This window comes from Mytilus galloprovincialis, chromosome 2 (assembly GCF_965363235.1).
Source record: "Mytilus galloprovincialis chromosome 2, xbMytGall1.hap1.1, whole genome shotgun sequence".
NCBI classification, from domain to species: domain Eukaryota; kingdom Metazoa; phylum Mollusca; class Bivalvia; order Mytilida; family Mytilidae; genus Mytilus; species Mytilus galloprovincialis.
The window spans coordinates 44,336,442-44,359,810 of NC_134839.1; the positions used below are offsets into that span (position 1 = coordinate 44,336,442).

Genomic DNA, 23,369 nt, shown 5'->3' on the forward strand with positions numbered 1-23,369 from the left:
CTGCTGAGAAATTGGAAATTGATAATTTGGAAGTTGAATACATACCTTTTGTCATAAGTGTGTAGTCGTCCATCTGTGCCAATATTGAGGAAAAGATCAAGGTATAAAGCAGTCCTTCTTGTATCATTAGTATCCTTTATTTTAAATTCATTGGGATAGGATATATGAAATGCAGGTACTGACTGAAATATAGGTTATTGTTATTATCAATATGTCTGAAATTAAAATACAAGAATTTTGCAAGTGCTTTTTCTTTTTGTCTTTTTAGAAGGTTCTGAATGAATTCTGCTTCATACGAGTACAAAAAATAGTCGACAAGAAGATCTGCATAAATAGTACCCATTGGAATACGAACTGTCTTAAAATACCTATCACCTGTATTTTAATATTATCATCTTCACTGTAGTTTCTTATAGAAGCAGGGTGGTTCTGCATAAAATAAGAAAATAAGTAAACAGGCATATGAAACAGTTGTATAAATGGTAGATGGCCTGAAATTGTGTCACCATGTGTACTTAAAAATATTTATATACGAAGAGGAGCGATAGAAGTAGAAATATATTTTTTTGGCTACTTAGAAGACAACTTAAAGTGTCGTTACAATTATTTATCTTTTTACTTGCAGGCTTTAATGACACTGGCGAATACTGGCGGTCTTGGTATGAAGCTTCAACATTTGAATCAGATGTTAAAAAACTTTATGATGAGTTACTACCTCTATATGAACAATTGCATGCCTATGTTAGACACAAGCTAAAAAATAAATATGGAACGGCATTGTTTCCCGACACGGGACATATTCCGGCCCATCTATTAGGCAATATGTGGTCCCAAAGCTGGAGCAATATTTACGACTTACTTACGCCATATCCAAATGCTATAAGTGTTGATATAACTCAGAAAATGAAGGATAAGGTAAGAAAAAGTTTCTGCAAGGAGAATCAGGTTTTGGGATTTTTAGGGGTTTTTTTTATTATTATTTATGTCACCGGAATGAAACATCCAAATCTCATTAACCAAAATTAAACATGTCAGTTACTGTTCATACTAAATCAAAATATTTCAAGAGTTTTTTTGCCCCCATTTTTTTTTGTACTTCAGAAACCAACAGCATACATGCTGTAACCCTTATACACTTAACAAACAAAGATCGTTGAAACAGTTAAATAAAAAATAAAAAAAACTTTAGAACGTAACATATAGTCCATTAAAGAGGGGCGAAAGATACCAGAGTGACATTCAAACTCCTAAATCGAAAACAAACTGAAACAGACAAACAGACAAATAATAGTACACAAGACACAACATAGAAAACAAAAGACTAAGCGACACGAACCCCAACAAAAACTAGGGGTTATCTCAGGTGCTCCGGAAGGGTCAGCAGATCCTGTTCCACATGTGGCATCTATCGTGTTGCTCATATTATTACAAACTCGGTAACTGAACAGACAACTGATGGTAACAAACTCTTTCTTTGAAACATACAACTTCAAGCTCTTCTTTCTTAGTTTGGACGAGTAAAAAGATTTTCTATCAACTACACGTGAAAGTATCGATACCAAAAAAGCCTAAACAAAACAGCAATCATCTAAAACCGTAGTAACACATTTGTTTCGGAGATTAGTGTGACGGCCATTTTCACTGCACTTGTAAAATTGAGAATGTGTCAAAGAGACAACAACCCGACCAATTAAAAAACAACAGCAGAGGGTCACCAACAGGTCTTCAATGTAGCGAGAAATTCCCGCACCCGGAGGCGTCCTTCAGCTGGCCCCTAAACAAATATATACTAGTCCAGTGACCATGAACGCCATACTAATTTCCAAATTGTACACAAGAAACTAAAATTAAAATAATACAAGACTAACAAAGGCCAGAGGCTCCTGACTTGGGACAGGCGCAAAAATGCGGCGGGGTTAAACATGTTTGTGAGATCTCCCCCCCCCCCCCCCTCCCCCATACCTCTAACCAATGTAGAAAAGTAAACGCATAACAATACGCACATTAAAATTCAGTCCGAGTCTGATGTCAGAAGATGTAACCAAAGAAAATAAACAAAATGATAATAATACATAAATAACTACTAGCAGTTAACTGACATGCCAGCTCCAGACTTCAATTAAACTGACTGAAAGATTATGATTTCATCATATGAACATCAGGCACAATCCTTCCCGTTAGGGGTTTAGTATCATATCATCATAACATATATGAGAAGAGCATAACCCGTGTCATGCCAAGAACTGTTTTTAGAATAAATGTGTTTAGTTCCGATGCAAAGACCTTATCAGTGACTCAATGTGAACGCCAAAATATGTAATCTTTAATGACTTGACAACAGTATCGTAATTATATCCCTTCTTAATAAGTCTATTCAAAGGTTTTGTAAGTTTCTGAAGTTAATACTGACACCTTTGTGCTTTATAAAGAATATCTCCATAAAAAATTGGATGTGAAATACCTGAACGTATTAGAAGTCTGCATGTTGAGCTATATTTACGAATGATGTCTTTATACTGATGATAAAATTTAGTAAATGTTTTGACTAGTTTGTGATATCGAAAACCCTGGTGTAATAATTTTTCAGTAATACATAAATTTCTCTCGTTAAAATCAAAATCATTGTTACATACACGAGCGAATCGTACAAGTTGAGATATATAAACACCGTAAGATGGTGACAAGGGAACGTCACCATCTAAAAACGGATAATTAACGATAGGAAATGAAAAATAATCCCTTTTATCATAAATTTTAGTATTCAGCTTTCCATTAGTGATATAGATATCAAGATCGAGAAAAGGGCAGTGGTCATTGTTAGTATTAGCTTTATTTAAAGTAAGTTCAACAGGATAAATTTCATTAATATACATACTGAAGTCGTCATTATTGAGAGCCAAAATATCATCCAAATATCTAAAAGTATTATTAAATTTGTTTATCAGATGTTGTTTTGATGGGTCTTTGCTTATTTTTGTCATAAATTGTAACTCATAACAATACAAAAACAGGTCCGCAAAAAGTGGTGCACAGTTATTCCCTATTGCAATTCCGATAATCTGACGATATACGGAATCCCCAAAGCGAACAAATATGTTATCTAGTAAAAATTCAAGGGCATATATAGTATCAAAGCATGTCCAATTAACATAGTTTTTTTGTTTATTGCTACTAAAAAATGACCTAAAAGAGTTTGAACATATATATTCACATTCTGAATTTTTGAATGCCCATTTTTGAATGTACACACTTTCGTTTAGGGACCAGCTGAAGACCATTTGGTGGCCTGATTACAGTTTTCTGCACTCTGGTCGGGTGTTGTTGTTTTTTTTGTGGTTTTTTTTGTGTTTTTTTTTACATATTCCACATTTCCATACCAATCTTATTGATTTGCGTAATTATGCACTTAGGTAAAAATACATTAAAAATTTGACTAAATATATGTTTTATCAGAAATTGTCCGATTACAGGGTTATAATGTTACCCATATGTATCGAGTGGCTGAGGAGTTTTTCACCTCTATCGGATTAGACAAGATGCCTACAAGTTTCTGGAATAAATCTATGTTAGAAAAGCCTGCCAATCGAGATGTTGTATGTCATGCTTCAGCCTGGGATTTTTATGATGGGGAAGATGTAAGGTAAACATCATTTACTATCTTTTATAATGTATCAAGTTATTAAAATAAATAATGATTGGTTTACATACATCTAGTGTGTTAAAGAACGATTTCAAACAAATTCTTATTTGGAATAGTTGCAACGAATAAAACTTTTCTTGAATACTAAAAGTAAAAAACAGCTCACCTAACTGACACACCTTGTGGGTAAACAATTATCTTTAGTAGAGTCGTGATTTCATTACTTCAGATAACACAATGTTAGCATTTAAAATGGTACTTGTTTTAGCAATATAATATTATTATGTATTCGAAATAAATGCTGTTGTATTGGTTTAACATTAGTCATTTATATACCGGTATGCTGTAGTCTTAATATGAAATTACTTAAAAAAACAATAACGTCTTTTTTATTTTACCTGTCGGAAAACTCTAGCTTCTCAACTCGAGGCAGCTTCACGCAATGTGGCCTGTGCCTTCATTGAAGACATGTACCGCATACTATGCATACTAATGCTATTTTCAAATATTTAAGAATTAAGAAAGGATCTAGTGACTCTGCTGACCAGTTTTAATTGTCGGTCATATTATTTACTATTTTGTTTATAAGATATAGCCTGTAATATTAAGAGGCGGACATCTTTGACAAATGCAATGCGTTGGTGAAAAATGTTTCATTAACACCATGCTTTCATTTATAATAATATGCATATTTCATGAATCTCTAGTATAACATGTCTCATTCATGTTCAAAAACATGTACACACTAATGAATAACCAAACCAACAGCATTTCCAACAAATATGTATATGTAGCAACCATCAAACATTGATAAAGGATTATGGCATTCATAGCAAACATAAAGCATTCATAGTGTGTCTATAATACTCAAGAATCAACGTTACAAACACTTACATAGTAGTCTTTCTAAGAATCCTGCAAAGCGTGGCATACTGATAAACTAAGATTTTGATTTGCATTACTTTTTTTACATTTTTTCACCTATATATACATTCAAAGTAAAACTTTCCTCACGGCAAAACAAGTGTGAGTTTTTTTTAATAATTTGTATAAAACATCCCTGTCAAGTGAGATTTCAACAACAAGTTAGATGATTCACAATAAAGTGCATTTATTATAGGCGCATAACAGAGGGTGTGGATGGGGCTAGTTATTTATGAATAATGAACAAACATATAAAGAATAAAAAAAAATATGAGAAAAAATAAAGAAAAGAGAAAAATAGGAGAAAAAATAAAGAATAGAGAAAAATGGGCAAAAATATAAAGAATAGAGAATCATGGACAAGAAGTACAGATAATTGAGAAAATGGTCTCAAAGACAAAAGAATACAGAAATGAAAGATCTCCTATCCAGACCTTCATAACTCATTATTAATGATAATTATCATTGACAAATATTGTGAAACTAATATCTCACAGTATGACATTATATTACTTTTTGGGAAAAAAAATTGACAATTTGCGCAGCGTAATCCATTGTCATTTACTTAATTTATCTGAAAGATATCAAAATAGTATGCATATGTCAACAACTATCAATAGTTAACTTGAGAGAATAAAATTCAAAGAAACCGAAAACTCTTACTTCACATTCAAGTTTTACATATGTTGAAACAAATACACGCAGAAATAACATTTCTATACTATAAAATTGAGAATGTGTTTAAAAATCACGTATATTCATTTTTTTGTACACTTTAAAATGTTTATGCATGAACACAGATAACCAAAATTGCAAACTGTCACCATATGGTTATCCAAATTTCCTTAGCAACTACATTAATAAAAATGGTGTCACCATATTTATAAAAAAATTATCCTTTTAGTTAAAATTTTACGTAGTGGGTTAACAGGAACATCAAGATTGTATAAGTTATGCATTATGGGCTGTTTTCAGTATGACTGTCCATATTTTCATATCCATGGCATACATTGGTTTGGAAATCATTTTTTTTTTTAACTTTTTGTCGCACAAACTTTGAGATTAAATTTTACGAAAAACAAATAGGCGAAAGATATAAATAGTTTCAGAAAATGTTTCACTCAAGATAATTGAATTTCTAGTTTGAACCAAATTTTGGGGAACATGTGACATTTAAATCTCGCTTTTGTAAAAACATGTAAAACAGTTGGCTTAATGAATTAGAAAGCCAGGAGTAGAATAAAACATTTCGTGGTTCAATTTTAGTTGTATCATGTAACTTTTGAGTAATACCTAAGTCTCGCCTCATCCTCTTTTTTGAGACGTGATCGCAAAAAGTAGATGAGGGGAATAGTGATACTCCTTTCCAAAATGTTTATACGTTGTATGTATTGTTGTATAGATCGCTGTACTATTAATACTGCCATAGGCGACAATACTAACATTTTCTAAATTTACCACTTTTTATAATAAAAACCTGAATAAAAAAGTTATGTTTGGTGTTAGTACTTTATAATTTGGTTTTGAAAATTGAAGCCAAATAGTATCATGACCAACTTCCCACGGAGATTGTTTATGTTTTCCACGCCCACCGTCATTTTACACCAAATTTATGAAATTTTAGAAGTCTTTTCGAATAATTCTCTAGAAAATATTTCAATAGGTTTCAGAATTTTATTGTAAGTATACACACTGCAGTTATTCATAGATATATATAGAAAAATAGATTGTACCTCACATCCAATCACAACGCTCCTAAGTTGACTATATATGCTCTTCAACTTTGTACTTGTTTGGCTTTATAACTATTTTGATCTGAGCGTCACTGATGAGTCTTATGTATATGAATCGCGCGTCTGGCGTATTAAATTATAAATCTGGTACCTTTGATAACTATTGACTTCCTTCATCTACCTTGGGTACACAACAGGCCAACTAATGTTAGGAGAATGTAAAAGTACCGTTTTCCCTAAATGACATGTTTTATTATGAAAAGTTTATTACCGGGAGAAAGAGATAGACTGAAAGTTCATTTGTTAAAAGTAATTAATTGACTATATCACATTGCAAGTATTACTCTGATATCTTTAAGTGATGAAATCTAATTTAGAAAACGAATATAAATAAACTAAACTGGAAATCTAGTGGAAAAGATCAAACGAGAATTACATCATCTTATTATAGAGTCGAGAAACTCAATTATAAAACAATGCCAGTGACGGCATTCATCGAAAGTGATTTCTAATAATAATTGTTCATTTTAAAGAAATTATTTGTTAAACTTGGTTATCAGAAATATAAATAATGTTTTATGGTCAGTATTAATCGAGATAATTGCATAAGAAGCTTGTGAAATTGTGAACATAAAATCTAAAAAATGACAATCTTTGCTGCATATTGATAAAAAAAAATGAAAAAAATCTTGTACTGTAACATACAAATTTTAAGATCTTTCGTTTCACCAATGTCTTTCGCATGTTTGTTTCCAAAAATATACTTATTGTTCACATTGTAAGTGTTCCAGTAACCATTATGCTCTTGTCACATGGACATTAAATATAGAAAAAGGGTCTTTTCTTTTTTGTGCAGGTTAAAAAATTGAAGATAAATATTTTTATAAAGAAAACATCTTTTTACTATTTTTTATACCTTTTTAAGACAAATTCGTCTAAATTTTTGTACATGTATTTGCGGCCTTCTCGATCTTTTCACATTCAATGTTTACATCGGGATAAGGTCCGCTTGAATTTGCATAGTAACCACTTTTCAAAAGTGCCAATCTTTGCTAGATATCTGTCGATTTCTTTGGAATTGTTTTCCATGACTTCTCTGATCTAGCTGCACATATATACGGTTGTGTTTGGGTCATTATTTTGGAATTTGATTCTGTATTTTGTAAGAAATGAAAGATTAAATCTTGGAAGTAGGTTCCTTTTGAACAGGACTGTCATATATTTTTATTTAAATTGTATTGTGTTCATTACCCACTCTACTTTCAATTGTGCATGATTTAGTTAATATGTTAAATTTTTGTATGTCTGTTTTAAAATAATTCAGTAATAATAATTCCTAATGGATGTAACCGATTATGATGTTGTTTCAATTTTCAATGTCATAATTTATATAGAATATAGAAGGAAAATCATAAAATCCATATACTATAATTAAAACGTGCTAATTTTTCAAAACTAAAGCCAAAAATAATGGTATTATTGTGTTTATCAACTAAATACACTATTTCGTTGATATATCAGCACTTTTTGGCTCACCTGGCACAATGGACCAAGTGAGCTTTTCTCATCATTTGGCGTCCGTCGTCCGTTAACTTTTACATTTCTGAAAGTCTCATCTATACTTGACAGTTAACAATCATATGAAGTTTCAGTAAGGAAGGAGCATTTTGAAAATTTTGACATTTTTGCTGGTTTCCATGGTCACAGAGACCATTCCAAAAATTATAATGACAGATGCCACATTGGTTCATGGGAGAGCAAATTTTATCAAGGTTTTAATGGAATTGACCCACCATTTTTAGGGAGGCAATGGTACTTTAAGGTTTTCGGAGCATTTTGACCTTTTTGCATTGTTTTCATATTAAACGCAATCAATTTGGAAATTCCACAGCTTAGTTTTCACATGCCAGTCAATATTTTTATGAAGTTTCATTTAGTTTTGAGCAGTTTAAGTTTTTTGACGTTTTTTTCTCTAGTTTTCATGGCATCATAGTAGTTCCGATCAATGTCAAAATCATCAGAAACCTGACTATAGTGGACATCTACCTTGAATAAAAATTTACCTAGGAGAAAAAGCAATATGTCACCCGACATTGTTGATCGGGTGACATAATAATGAAAAAGGGTCTTCAGTTACTATTGTAGCACTACAATGGGATGACCTGCTTTTAATATAACTATTGTGCCAAATCAAACCAAACTTGGCCATACTCATTATAAGTGTATCTATTACTGTTTATTTTATGCTATTAACATTATTTTACATGTTTCCAAAACCAAAGTAGATACAGGTGAGTGACATAGGCTCCTGAGAGCTTCTAGTTAAATTGTTTTATGGTGTTTAATGTGCCAATATTTTTCCATTTTGCATGATTCTAAGAAAGACAACTACTTAAAGTGAACATAAGGTCCTATGAAAATAATACTGTATTTCAGTCTTCATTACAAAAAAAAAAAAAAACCATTTCAATTCAATGATCAAATAATATTTTAGTGTGAAGAGTTTAAGCTTGATTCATGGTAAATCATTGCTGATTTACAAAACAAAGATGTGAATAGATATGAACAGATACTCTTCTGTAAATTTAATTTTGATATTTTGTGATATATAAGTAATATTGCAGAATAAAACAGTGTACAAGTGTTACAGCTGATCAGTTCTTGACTGTACACCACGAAATGGGTCACCTGATATATTTCTTAGCATATGCAATTCAACCGGTCATCTTTCGCAGAGGGGGAAATCCAGGTAATTTATTCTTATACATAACGCAAAAAAAAAAGAATTTAAAATTTTAAAATGCACTTTTTAAAATTCAGACAACTGTTTAGCTTTATAAGATTACATGGGAACTAAAAGTCATATGGAAAGATATGTTTAATTTTGACAGAATCATTACGGTTTTGTTTAAATAGATTCTTTTTTAATTCTCTTTCTTTTGTTTTGTTTTATTTCCAAATTGAAAGAGTGTGTGTGATAGCTTTGACAACGCTTTTTTAAAGGGCCTAGTTTCTTTTCTATTTGCAATATCAACTTGTGTATCGTTGGTGTTTTCGAGTAGAACGCATAGTATCATCTGCATTAATTACTTATTAGCTCTACCTTTCCTTGCAAGCCTTCTATTCTAAAATATAAGTTAGAACAGTCTTGAAATTTACCTGTATAACAGTTATATGTACAATTTCAAATTCAAATACTATGCTAAGAAAACTGCAAAATTCTTAAACTTGCCCTTTTAGCGCATTAGAGTTTTTTCGTACTATTTATGATGCCATAATTTTCAACCACTAACTAGACGGATTGCGATTATTTTTTTTACAATGAAGACATAATGTTTCAATCAGTTAAGTTGAAGTTTGGATCAGACATGTCAGTAACGGCTAGTTGTCCTTTATTATCTTATGTTTATCATTGTCATTTTGCATACACATGGCATGATTGTATTAAGTATAATAGTACATTTGTTGACGTATTTGTGCAATATGCAAGATTGCATTTGTGTGTGTGTATGATCTTTGCACGTACATAAGAACTTGTAAGTCGTCAGTAAGTGCAGAATGTATAAATGCACACCCAGACATGAGTGATAATGGGAATAATGATTTCATGATACACAGATATTTAAGACTGGAAAAGAATGTATTTACAACGGAACCCCTCGTTATACCTATATATCATATCAGGAAACCATTTCAAATCACTGTTTGTTCTGTCTGTGTATATTTACATCCGTTCGTTTTTCGTTTTGAAATAACAAAAAAAATTAAATTAAAAAAAAAAGAAAAACGATAGTACTAGTGTTGTAATTTTTTGTATATGATTTCTCAAAAATCTAAATGCAAAACAAAAGTGTTTTCGTTTTTCGCTTATCGATTTCTCAAACACCGAAACGAAAAACGAAAGTGTTTTCATTTTTCGTTTTTGATTTCACTAAACAAGAAAAGCATCTTTATCTACATTCGGATTCAATTGATGTATTTTGATTTATTCAATTCTTGTTTTATTTACGTTGTACAATGTTTTCCTTTCCTATTTCATAGCCATTGATACCCCGATGAATAATTTACTTCTTAATGTTGACAGAATAGACCGTCTGACTTATGATTTGAACTAAGAATGAAAGACTTTCAAATTTCCTTTTTTTTTTTATCTATAATAAAAAATCTATTTATTATATTCAAATATCAAATGAATCACAAATTTAAATAACACAATGAAATATTATATAAAGATGGTAAAAATAAAACGATTAATTACAGCTTCACATTAACAAGTGAGGTTACTACTAATCTATCCTTACAATATGCGGTTATTAGATCAATATATACTAGTTCAGAAGACCTCATCTTGAATGTTGCTCCTATTCCTTCCATATGAAATTAACCATCATGCGGTCATGTCTTTATGTCCTATACACTTGTTGTAGGTACCATGCATGGTCGCATTTGTTATCTTTTGTTATGCTTATTCTGTTTGGGATATTCTGAGAGAAAAACGAAAATTAAGTCGTCCGTATATTATTTCCGTCATCGGACGGACTTTTAAGTCATAGACAAAACTTCTGTTTACAGGTGGCACGGTTGTATTTCCTGGCCCATAAGGGATAATGATAGCCTTTTTAGAATTTTCACCTCTTTTTAACACTGCCAAAACTTCTACATTCACAGTTTACTGAAGTACTTTCATTTTATTATACAGAAATGAATTTGAATGTGTATCATGACCGTTTCTTTTTTGTCATTTTTAAAAACCTTAGGCTACTAGTGCTTTTAGGGTTTTAACATGCAATAAATCCAATTTTTTATGGTAAATTGTTTCCTATTTTTCTACACCTGATTCATCCCTCAGTTTGGGAAAGTATGTTCAGTTGATACTGTATGCTTTGTCTTATCACACTCTTCATAAACATTGACTTAGGTAGGGTACACAAAAGAGCAACCTAAATTCTGCTAAATATTTGGAATGCAAATACTATCGTGCTACCTACATGGTATAATGAGAAGATCTCAATTTGTGTGTCACTTCTCTTCCTTCCATAAGAAATAAATCATCATGTCTCTGTGTCCTATAGGTACCATGCATCGTTGCATTTGTTATCCTATCTTATCCTTATTCCGTTTGTGATATTTTGGAGAAAGAAAAAAACTAAGTCGTCCCGGATATTGTTTCCGTCCACGGACGGATATTTTAGTCATAGACTAGACTTCCGTTTACATGGTTTAGAACTGGTTAAAATAACACATTATTCATAGTAAATAATATGGATAAATAAATAAATAAATAAATAGGCTTTAATGAGAGTCTACATAGTGTAGAAACAATGACATAACATAAGCTTAAATGAGCTTTTAACCGACACGGGTACTTAGGGATGGGACAATTATTTTCGCGTTTTTCTGTATACTTGTCTATGAACATATTATATATACTATACATAAAGTGTATTTGCTATTTTCTCAGTAACAAGTTTTTTCTATCCACGGTGGTCACTGATATATAATGACTGTTTCTTTCGTTTTTGATTATTGTGTGGCCTTGAACAATTAGAGTGACAAAGTGCATATTTTCCTATAAATTTATACCTGTTTTACTTTTAGAAATTGAAATCTTTCATATATCATTCATGAAAGTACAAATGTATAGCCCTATCTTTTGCAACAATAAAAACATAGGGTCATGCGGAATTTCTGGGCATTCATATGGCCTAGTTTACAAACACTGTAGATTCACACTTAATTCATTTACTGATCCCCATTATTTTTCAATCCTTCTTTTATTTTTTTATTTTTTACTCTAGTGTTGATCCATCTATAAAAAATATGTATTGCAAACATTATCTACCAATCAGAAGAGCACAGGACTTCAGTTTTATACCGATGCTCTCCCCCAAATGGGTGGTCCCTGATGACGTATATTTATTTACTGAATTTACCCCCATAAGGGACTTTTGAACTTGTATTTCCTACTTTTCTGTATTAATCATATAAGGTATCTAATTTCAGTTCAACATTCATAAATGCTGATTTTTTTTTAAAATAGAGCAAAATTTATACTTCAGCCCATATTGCGGCCAATGTACATTTGTTATACGAAGTTGGACATTGGCTGTTTAAAAGTATTATGTCAAATATTTTGATTAATAAATGTGAATTGTTTTCTGTTTTGACCAGTATTGCAAGTTCATCTAGGAGCTAATGTCTTGGTGTACTCTTAGTTAAAATTTGACATATATAGAAGTGTTTGATTAAATACCCTGAAAAGACCATCAAAAGACCATTCAATGAATTTTTAAGCAGTTTCATACAAAAAAAAAAATAAATAAATTCACAAAATAAGGTCATTGATAATCACTCTTCGAAAATTCCTGATACAAATTAAAACACTAGACTCTCGTTTTTCGTTTTTTTTTTTTAATTTAAAATTTTTGTTATTTCAAAACGAAAAACGAATGGATGTAAAGATACACAGACAGAACAAACAGTGATTTGACAACTTGAATTACAACTTAACATGAGAAACACAGCTAAAATAAATACACTATGTCAAAGGGAGGTAATTCAGATTTTCCACATGATTTTTACACATCATCAGAGAAAATATGTGCAAAATGTGATGTAAAATGGGGAGAATATTTATACCTCTCATTAATAATTTAACTCTCAAGTGTAATTCCATTGTTTCTTTCAATCTGGATACAAAACTGATTTTTACAATGTACACCATGCTTCCTCGCACAGTATACTTCGTGCATCCTGGATAACCGTAGCTAAACAGAAATTTGTATAAAAACAGCTTCAACTGGTTTCAAAACGATTCCATTGCATAAATATTTACAGGAAATGAGTTTTGTGATTATTGTGTGGCTTTGAACAAGTACAGAGACAAAGTGCATATTTTCCTGTAGGGGTAAATTCTGTAAAAAATCTCCCATTGACTTTAATGCTAATCTATGTATGGAATTAAATTTATACCTGATTTACCATTCATAACATTCATGAAAGTACAAATGTAGCCCTATCTTTTGCACTAATAAAACATAGGGTCATGCGGCATTTTTGGGCATTCACATGGCCTTGTTTACAAACAATGTAGATTCGCACTGAATTCCTATTCTGACCCCCATTACTTTTCAACCCTGTATTAAAAAAATTAGTGCATTCAGCCTTTATTTTTTTATTTTTTTCAACTCTAGTTTTGATCCATCTGCCAAAAAATATTTATTACAAACATTATCTACCAATCAGAAGAGCATATGACTTCAGTGTTATACAGAAATCTTTCCCCTAAATGGGCGGCCCCTGATGACGTATATTTATTTACTGAATTTACCCCTCAGGGGTAAATTCAGTAAAAAAAATTCCATTGGCTTTAATGCTAATCTATGTCTTGAATTAAATTTATACCTGATTTACCTTTAGAAATTGGAATCTTTCATATATCATTCATGAAAATACTAATGTAGCCCTTTCTTTTGCAACAATGAAAACATAAGGTCATGCGGCATTTTTTGGCATTCACATGGCCTTGTTTACTAATATTGTAGATTCGCACTTAATTCCTTTACTGATCCCCATCACTTTTCAATCCTGTAGTAAAAAAAATTAGTAATTTCATCATCAGTCTTTTTTTTTTTTTACTCCATCTTTCAATTTTTTTTTATTACAAGCATTATATACCTATCAGAAGAGCACAGAACTTCAGTTTTATACAGAAAGCTCTCCCTTAAATGGGCGGTCCCTGCTGACGCATATTTATTAATTGAATTTACCCTCTTGAAATATTCTTCCACATGCATTAACACCCTTTTTCGTACGTGTGCTTAGATATTAAACATTTTTTACCAATATAAAATGACTGAATAAAAAGTCAACTATCAATCTTACAGGGCGATGGATCACGTAATATCATTCTGTACACTACAAAATATAATATATAAAGACTTGCTGGTGAGAGCTGATTTATCCTCTCAAGCAGGCTCTTCATCTATGGGCTCTTGCAAGGGTTGCGGAAACAAACGATGTCTGACTTGCAAACAAATACTGGATACCCAGACTTTTAACAGTCACTCCACTGGCACAGAATACCACATATTTTGCAATGTTAATTGCAAGACTTCAAATGTTGTGTATCTCTTACAGTGTAAATGTGGTAAACAGTATGTTGGCGAGTCAGAACAGCCGTTTCACAAACGAATGAACGGCCATCGTAGCGACTACCAATGCAATCCAGACCTCCCTCTCAGTCGACATTTGAGATCCCCTGGCCACACTAAGGCAGATCTCAATCGATTGACCATTAAAATCATTGACCACAACTCTGCTTGGTCTAAGGAGGATAGATTTGCTCGGGAAAGATTTTGGATCAGAAAATTAATAACTTTGGCACCAAATGGGATAAATGAACAGGTGTAGTTCGACTCCGTGTAGTGCTTCACATTTAGGTTATATTACTTAGTATTACAGTCTCTGTTTCTTTTTCTTAACCTTTTTCATTTATTAAATAAATTTGTTGAAGATACCAATTTAAATTGCTTAATTTTTTGAGGGATGTATAAGTACCAAGCCACGTACTTCTAGTTATACTTAGTCAAAAACTATTATTACATTTTAACGGCCGTTTGTTTGCGATGTTTAAATATTCAGACTCTGAATGAAAATGAATAAATGAAAATGATTCGTTATCTGGGTTTCCCAATCCAACATCACGGTTTCCAAAACGCAACTGACTAAAATTGTCGTCAATTCATTTCTTTTGGAAACCATGTATAAGGAACATTTCCATGGGAAACTTTAAGGTTTATGGTGCAAAATACCGGAAATAATTTATGCCCAAAAATGAACCTTCTTACTTTTTTTGCATTGGAAACTTTTCATGAATACCAGTTGAATATGTATCGTTTCCCAGGGAAATATTGTTGTCTGTTTCTTGTTGAAATCATTTTTTTTCGTAAAATATATACATATATTTCGGGGGGGGGGGGTTTATTAGATTTTTTTTGTGGATCCAAGATTGTTTGTGTTATCATCTGAAACTAAACTTGTACTGTTAAAATGATTAAGATTAGAATATTGAATCATGTTCAGAAATCTATGTATTTTTCATAACATTGTATATAAGGCAGCAACCATTTGATTTTCTGGGGGGGGGGGGCTATGTTTTTTTTTGGAAAAAAAAGTTTGTTTCCAGGTTTTGGTGAAAAAAATCATTTGTTTTGGACCCTGAGAAAAAAAAATTGTTTGTTTCACTCTCAGCTCCCACTATATGTAATGCTAAAATTGGAAAAAAAAATTGTTTTCGGTTTGTCGCTAAAAAAATAGATTGTTCTTCGCCGAAGGCGAAAAAAAAAGTTTGCACAGAAAAAAAAACCATGGCCCCCCCAGAAAATCAAATGGTTGCTGCCTAAAGGAACAACTTTTTGGAATTTTGGATCATCAATGCTCTTCAACTTTGTACTTGTTTGGCTTTATAACTATTTTGATATCAGCGTCACTGATGCGTCTTATGAAGACCAAACGCGCGTCTGGCGTACTAAATTATAATCCTGGTACTTTTTTTGTTTCCTTCGCAGAATACGTTAACTTTGAGAAGTATTATATTTCTTTACAACGAAGAAGTAGTTTATTTGTGTATATTTTTTTTAAGTGTCTATAATCTATATCTAGTTTGTTATAATATTCATTGGTTTTGTATCCCTCTGATATGGTGAATAATTCCGATAGCTTCAGTCAGGGATCGGTTCGATTACTTTCAATGTAATTGATAAAATTACAAATACTTCGTCAATTGTACGAGTACATTAAATTAATGATTACATCATTTCTCAAAGTAGCTGATTAAATTAGCAATTACATTGGCAAGTAATAATTATAACATCTGATTACAATGAATTTAAAAAAAAAACCAAACATTTAAATGATGTAAATATGTAAACATTATAACTGCAGAATGTTTTAGAAAAGATTCTATTTAAAAAAATGTTACCATGAATATCAATTTTATGTTCATTTTTATAAATTTCCTGTTACAAAAACTTTGATATTTTCGAAAAAACTAAGGATTTTCTTATCCAAGGAATAGATTACCTTAGCCGTATTTGGCACAACTTTTTGGAATTCTGGGTCCTCAATGCTGTTCAACTTTGTACTTGTTTGGCTTTATAACCATTTGAAATTTGATCTGAGCGTCACTGATGAGTCTTATGTAGACGAAACGCGAGTCTGGCATACATCATATAGTAATATATAAAGTATATTATGGTTGTGTGGCATTCTAAACTAGATTTTATGAATTGTAAATGGTTTTCCGTCTAATCTAAAACAGCTGGGATGTAAAATAGTTATCCCATTCGGACTTGGTGTGTCACCGCGTCCTTGTGGGATAACTATTAAAGATTACTGTGCGGCGTTGGCGGCGTAAAGTATTTGAATCAAGCTATATATTTGAGGCGAAAAGAGACATGGATGTTTCATACTTTTTCTGCAGATGCATTTTTTTACAAAGTGTCTGTGTGTCATATGTTCATTGTTTTTAACTTTATTTTCATGGTTCAGGGACTGCATAAAAAATATTTGTCCTGTGAATAACTCGCTAGGTAAGAGTAATAAGATAAACTTTATTTAGTGTATTGGATCTTTGCAAGGTTCACATGTCTGTCAAACAGTGTTTAAGTAAATCGTGATTCGACCACATTTCATGGTTGATTGGTCAATGTTTAGTGATTGTAGTTTTGTCTATTTATCAAATACTATTTTTATTAGGTAAATTAACTATAGTTGGTGTATGAAATGACTGCATGATGATTACATTGTCTGACAGAGTTCATTGCACCTTAACCTCGAACTTTGCGGCTCATTGTTCAATGTTCTATTTTTGGAATTAACTCTGTTTGTCAGATACCATAATATTTTAAATAGGTCAAACATTGTTGGCGTTTAGTATGTTTGTAAGGTGTACATGTATGTCTGACAGGGTTCATCTGACTTTAATCTCATGTACATGGATCATTGATAATATTAAGTGTATTTGTATGTGAAACTTGTCGTCAAATCTTTATTTTACAGGCTTTCAAAACAAATTCAATCAGAATTAAACTGTCAATTGTTCTTGAACAATTGAGAGGTCTTTCCTTTTTTAATGTAAAATACATGTTCCAACAGACGTAGAATGTATTGAAAAGGTCAAGGTCAACCTTAAAAAGCTTGAAAACACACTAAAAATCCTTTAAATAAGGTTAAAAACACTAAATTCGCTATCTGGGACATGACCTTGACCTTTGACCTTTTGACCTTTGTCAAGGTCATTGGTCCCCAATGCCATTACTGAAGACCCCAAGGGTCTAGGACCTTTGGTTATACAGTAAAAGCTGATTTTGTCTTTTCAAAAACCTAAAACAGGGGTTATGCCCCTTATAGAAAGGTCAAATCTCTTTGGTCAAAATGTAACAAAGTTGCGCCATAATGACCCAAACATTTTCCACCATTTAAAACTTCTGTAAGTATAATGGTTTCTGAGATTATCCCATAACAAGGTGTTAGGTCAAAGGTCAAGGTCAACATACAAATTTGACCTTGAGGTATTTTTTAAAGATACATGAAATGATGATGATTGGTGAAGATCCTATGTGTCTACGACTTACGGTTTTTGAGTTTTGGTGGCCAACCGACACCGGTTAATTTTCATAGGGGCATAACCCTACCAATGAGTCGTTGAATCTTTTCGATCCAAATGTAACGAAGAACCGGGGTCTGGTCCTGAACAAATTTCACCCTTCATTTTTTTTCTACCTATTACGGTTACGGTGTTGGAACGATAACAAGGTTTTTGGGTTTCGGAGGGATTACTCCGAACCGACAAAATATTTCGACTCACAGGGTGAGTTCCGGATTGGTATTCATGACACCGATACAAAGTGTGACCATGAAAGCGACACGTCTTACGGTTACGGAGGGAAATTTTGTCAAAGTTTGGCGGAACAAGAAGAATAATAATAATTAAAATGTCAATTGTTCTTGAACAATTGAGAGGTCTTTCCTTTTGTAATGTAAAATACATGTTCCAATAGACGTAGAATGTACTGAAAAGCTTTAAAACACACTGAAAATCCTTTAAATTAGGTCAAAAACACATAATTCGCTATATAGGACATGACCTTGACCTTTGACCTTTTGACCTTTGTCAAGGTCATTAGTCCCCAATGTCATTGCTGAAGACCCCATGGGTCTAGGACCTTTGGTTATATAGTAAAAGCTGATTTTGTCTTTTCAGAAACCTAAATCAGGGGTTATGCCCCTTACAGAAAGGTCAAACCTCTTTGGTCAAAATGTAACAAAGTTGCGCCTAAATAACCCAAACATTTTCCACTATTCAAAACTTCTGTAAGTATAATGGTTTCTGAGATTGTCCCATAACAAGGTGTTAGGTCAAAGGTCAAGGTCAACATACACATTTGACCTTGAGGTATTTTTCAAAGTCACATGAATTGATGATGAATGGTGAAGATCCTAGGTGTCTACGACTTACGGTTTCTGAGTTTTGGTGGCCAACCGACACCGGTTAATTTTCATAGGGGCATAACCCTACCAATGAGTCGTTGAATCTTTTCGATCCAAATGTAACGAAGAACCGGGGTCTGGTCCTGAACAAATTTCACCCTTTGTTTTTTTTCTACCTATTACGGTTACGGTGTTGGAACGATAACAAGGTTTTTGGGTTTCGGAGGGATTACTCCGAACCGACAAAATATTTCGACTAACAGGGTGAGTTCTGGATAGGTATTCATGACACCGATACAAAGTGTGAACGTGAAAGCGACACGTCTTACGGTTAACGCGGCTAAATTTGTCAAAGTTTGGCGGAAAAAGAATAATAATAATAATTAAACTGTCAATTGTTCTTGAACAATTGAGAGGTCTTTCCTTTTGTAATGTAAAATACATGTTCCAACAGATGTAGAATGTATTGAAAAGGTCAAGGTCAACCTTAAAAAGCTCGAAAACACACTAAAAATCCTTTATATAAGGTTAAAAACACTAAATTCGCTATCTGTGACATGACCTTGACCTTTGAACTTTGACCTTTGTCAAGGTCATTAGTCCCCAATGCCATTACTGAAGACCCCAAGGGTCTAGGACCTTTGGTTATATAGTAAAAGCTGATTTTGTCTTTTCAGAAACCTTAAACAGGGGTTATGCCCCTTATAGAAAGGTCAAATCTCTTTGGTCAAAATGTAACAAAGTTGCGCCATAATGACTCAAACATTTTCCACTATTTAAAACTTCTGTAAGTATAATGGTTTCTGAGATTATCCCATAACAAGGTGTTAGGTCAAAGGTCAAGGTCAACATACAAATTTGACCTTGAGGTATTTTTCAAAGATACATGAATTGATGATGATTGGTGAAGATCCTAAGTGTCTACGACTTACGGTTTCTGAGTTTTGGTGGCCAACCGACACCGGTTAATTTTCATAGGGGCATAACCCTACCAATGAGTCGTTGAATCTTTTCGAATCAAATGTAACGAAGAACCGGGGTCTGGTCCTGAACAAATTTCACCCTTCATTTTTTTTCTATCTATTACGGTTACGGTGTTGGAACGATAACAAGGTTTTTTGGTTTCTGAGGGATTACTCCGAACCGACAAAATATTTCGACTAACAGGGTGAGTTCCAGATAGGTATTCATGACACCGATACAAAGTGAGAACATGAAAGCGACACGTCTTACGGTTTAGGCTGCTAACTTCGTCAAAGTTTGGCGGAAAAAGAATAATAAACAGAAGAAATACAGTAAGGTCTTTCCCTTTTGTAAAAGGAAAGACCTTAATAATAATAAACAGAAGAAATACAGTAAGGTCTTTCCCTTTTGTAAAAGGAAAGACCTTAATAATAATAATAATAATCAGAAGAAATACAGTAAGGTCTTTCCCTTTAGTAAAAGGAAAGACCTTAATAATTATTTGAAAATTGAACAAAAGGAATGTACTCTAAATTAATCATATATCAACCGTATTGACGGTCCTTTCCTAGATTTAGATATTTCAGTATTACACCAGAAACTCTACACATACACAAAGATTAAAGGAATGATTTTTCTTTCCCTACTCTATTGTTTTGCTTTTTTGGACAGTAACGTTCCTTTAGCATCGTCTTGCGGTGCTTATGTATTTCAACTCGTCCGCTATGCTCGTGTCTGTAATGATGTTTATTTTTATTTTAATGAGCCTCATCTATGTATTACTTGTTAATTATTAAGTCTGGGATTTCGTTTATAGTAATCTTTGAATTTTGTTTTTATATGTACGAGTACAGATTTGTTATCAGTAAATTAAAACCATGCTAAATATTACACACATGCACTTTTAAGTTACTTCAGTCAGTCGATGTCTATAGTTTGGCATTGTAAAAAACATGTTTTTCTCTAACTATTAATGACATCTTTGCACTGAATCCATAGGATGTCGGATGTGATCTAATTGATATTTTAGTTTTAGAAACATATTTTTTTCATAAGTTTTCATTGGCTTTGCACTAGCTGCCAGTAACTGCGAATACTATGAGGTCTGTACTTAGTGTTTTGTTTTTGTTTTGGGGATATGTAAGTATCCGTCCACGTCCAGTATGTAGTTAAGCCTTTTTCAACAGATTTTTATAATTTGTTCTATGTTGCACCACCTTCAAAGGTTAGGGGAGATTTGCGCACTTACAAACATGTATAACCCCGCCACATTGTGTCTGTCTAAAATCTGGACACTGTAGTTCAGTGGTTGACTACAACTAGTATCCAATTAACTGTTCTATTGCACATCGATGCTTGTGATTTTTGTGATTTTACTTTTTACGACAATGTAAGTAATGAAATGACAGTGTCAAAGTTTTTAGACACTGTTGCCGTCTTTACCAACATCAAATATATTTGTACTGCATTGTCGGAGTTGTAGACTACTGTTTCAAAATTCAAAATAATGTTGATTTCGACGACCAGCTTTGTTACCGTTGAGAAAAAATTGACTGTGAATAAAGCAAAAATTATGTGTGTACATTTTATTCGTACAGTATTTGGCTGATTTCATGATCAAAAATAGCGTTGTAGTTAAGATAGTGACACGAATTACGCATATTGTCAAATACCTGTATCAAATTCATCGTTTGGTATAAGTCGCGTCAAATATTTCTCTGTATTTGTTGCCTATTTGATAATATAATTAAGTTAATCTGGCATATTTTGGTATTAATATTGACTTACTCATAGGGTATATGCATCTGAAATAAACACATTTATTCTAAGACCAGTTGTTGGCATGATTCTATTTATGCTCTTCTCATATAGTATATGATGGTATGAGACTAAACCCCTAATGGTGCTTGATTTTTATATCTTCCCGTCAGTTTAATTGAGATATGGAACTGGTATGTCAGTGACAGCTAGTAGTTCTTTGTTAATTCATGTATCATTCATGTTTGCTTAGTTTTAGTTTTTTTAACCTTTCCTGACATCGGACTCGGACTTCTATTAAACTGAGTTTTAATATACGTTTTATTGTGTGTTTGTTTATTCTACATTAGCTAGAGGTATATGGGAAGGGTTGATATCTCACAAAACATATTTAATCTCGCCAAATTTTTTCGCCTGTCCAAAGTTGGGACACTCTGTTATTTTCACTTAACTAGTACACAATTTTGTTTATGGGCCAGCTGAAGACTGCCTCCGGGTGCGATATTTTCTCACTGTGTTGAAGATCCATTGGTGGCTTTTCGGCAGGTGTCATCTCTTTCGTCGGGATGTTGTCTCTTTGACACATTCCCAATTTCCATTCTCAATTCTATTTATTCACAAAAACGTTATTTAAGCATTACCATTTTTTGATTTGATGGAATCATTTCAATTGAAAAGCACTTGCATTTTGAGATTAAGTATTTCAACTTATAATGTTTGTTCATATATTTGAATCCTTTAGTTCATTAAATAAAACTTCTTTTTTTCGGTTGTAATCGTATATTTTTAATTAAATTGTGACACTTAAATATATAAAATTTCCCAGGGTTCCATGAAGGTATGGCAGATATTGTGAGTTTGTCATTCCAGACCCCCGAGCACATGCACGCCATAGGCTTATTAGATTCGATCCCAAACGATAAAGGTACGTTTATTTTATTTTATTTTATCATGTGATAAAAGTTACCATCAATGAGAATCATTTGATAACAACAAAATCATTAAAACCTGTTATTAGTTGGGTTGTTGAATGCATATTTGCTCCTGTTGGCATTGTTTTGCGGGGAAATCCCCAAAATAAGCAATAATTTCATCGGAAAGAGAAAGTTGAGAAAAAAAGTTCAGGCGTGTTTGAGTGGACTATTCCGCCTTGAAAACGTATAACTGAAAAAATATTTGATACATCATCTCGCTTCATCTGGCTTCAGATTATATTATTTTTATATAATTAGGCTGAAAGTTAATACAATAAGAACTATAGGTCACCATACGGTCTTCAATAGTGAACAAAACCCAATACCGCATAGTCGAGCCCCTAAATGACAAATGTAAAACAATTTAAATGAGAGTATACTACTTTTACTTTAGTCCGTTTTCTCCAACTTTTGCTCCTACCTCATAATACAACGCCAAACAATACGTGTATCTGTTTTCAGAGAGTGATATTAATTTTTTGATGCAAATGGCGCTGGAAAAAATTGCGTTCCTGCCCTTTGGATACCTCATTGATCAGTGGAGATGGAGTGTGTTTCGAAGAGAGACAACACCTAATAATTACAATGCAAATTGGTGGGATCTTAGGTATTTTTGTAAATTGACATTTACCAAATTTATTTAATTTATCGTAACGTGTAAAATTTTGATAATTTTCTTGAAACTAATGCTTTTTCTAATTCCTTGTTTCAAAACTAAGATTATAACATGCCTCCTATTTCTCTTATTATCTGTTCATGTTTGGTTGTAAATTGTTTGGCTTTGAATGAAGATAAATCGATAACAGTGCTTTCGACGCATACAATTTATAAAATATTATTTTCAATTTTTAAAACGTTTCAGAGAATTTTAATCTTTATTAATAA

General features: G+C 32.5%; 1 protein-coding gene across 5 annotated transcripts in view; it reads left to right on the forward strand.

Annotated features, from left to right (window-relative positions):
- Window positions 1-23,369, forward strand: part of LOC143063649 (angiotensin-converting enzyme-like) — a 183,554-nt gene that overhangs the window by 150,048 nt on the left and 10,137 nt on the right. For all 5 annotated transcript variants that reach the window (XM_076235901.1, XM_076235899.1, XM_076235898.1 and 2 more), the window contains 5 exons: window positions 626-915; window positions 3,471-3,640; window positions 8,922-9,046; window positions 22,337-22,435; window positions 22,947-23,091. In XM_076235901.1, coding sequence (XP_076092016.1) covers window positions 626-915; window positions 3,471-3,640; window positions 8,922-9,046; window positions 22,337-22,435; window positions 22,947-23,091 — 829 coding nt within the window. The remainder of the gene's footprint in view (window positions 1-625; window positions 916-3,470; window positions 3,641-8,921; window positions 9,047-22,336; window positions 22,436-22,946; window positions 23,092-23,369) is intronic.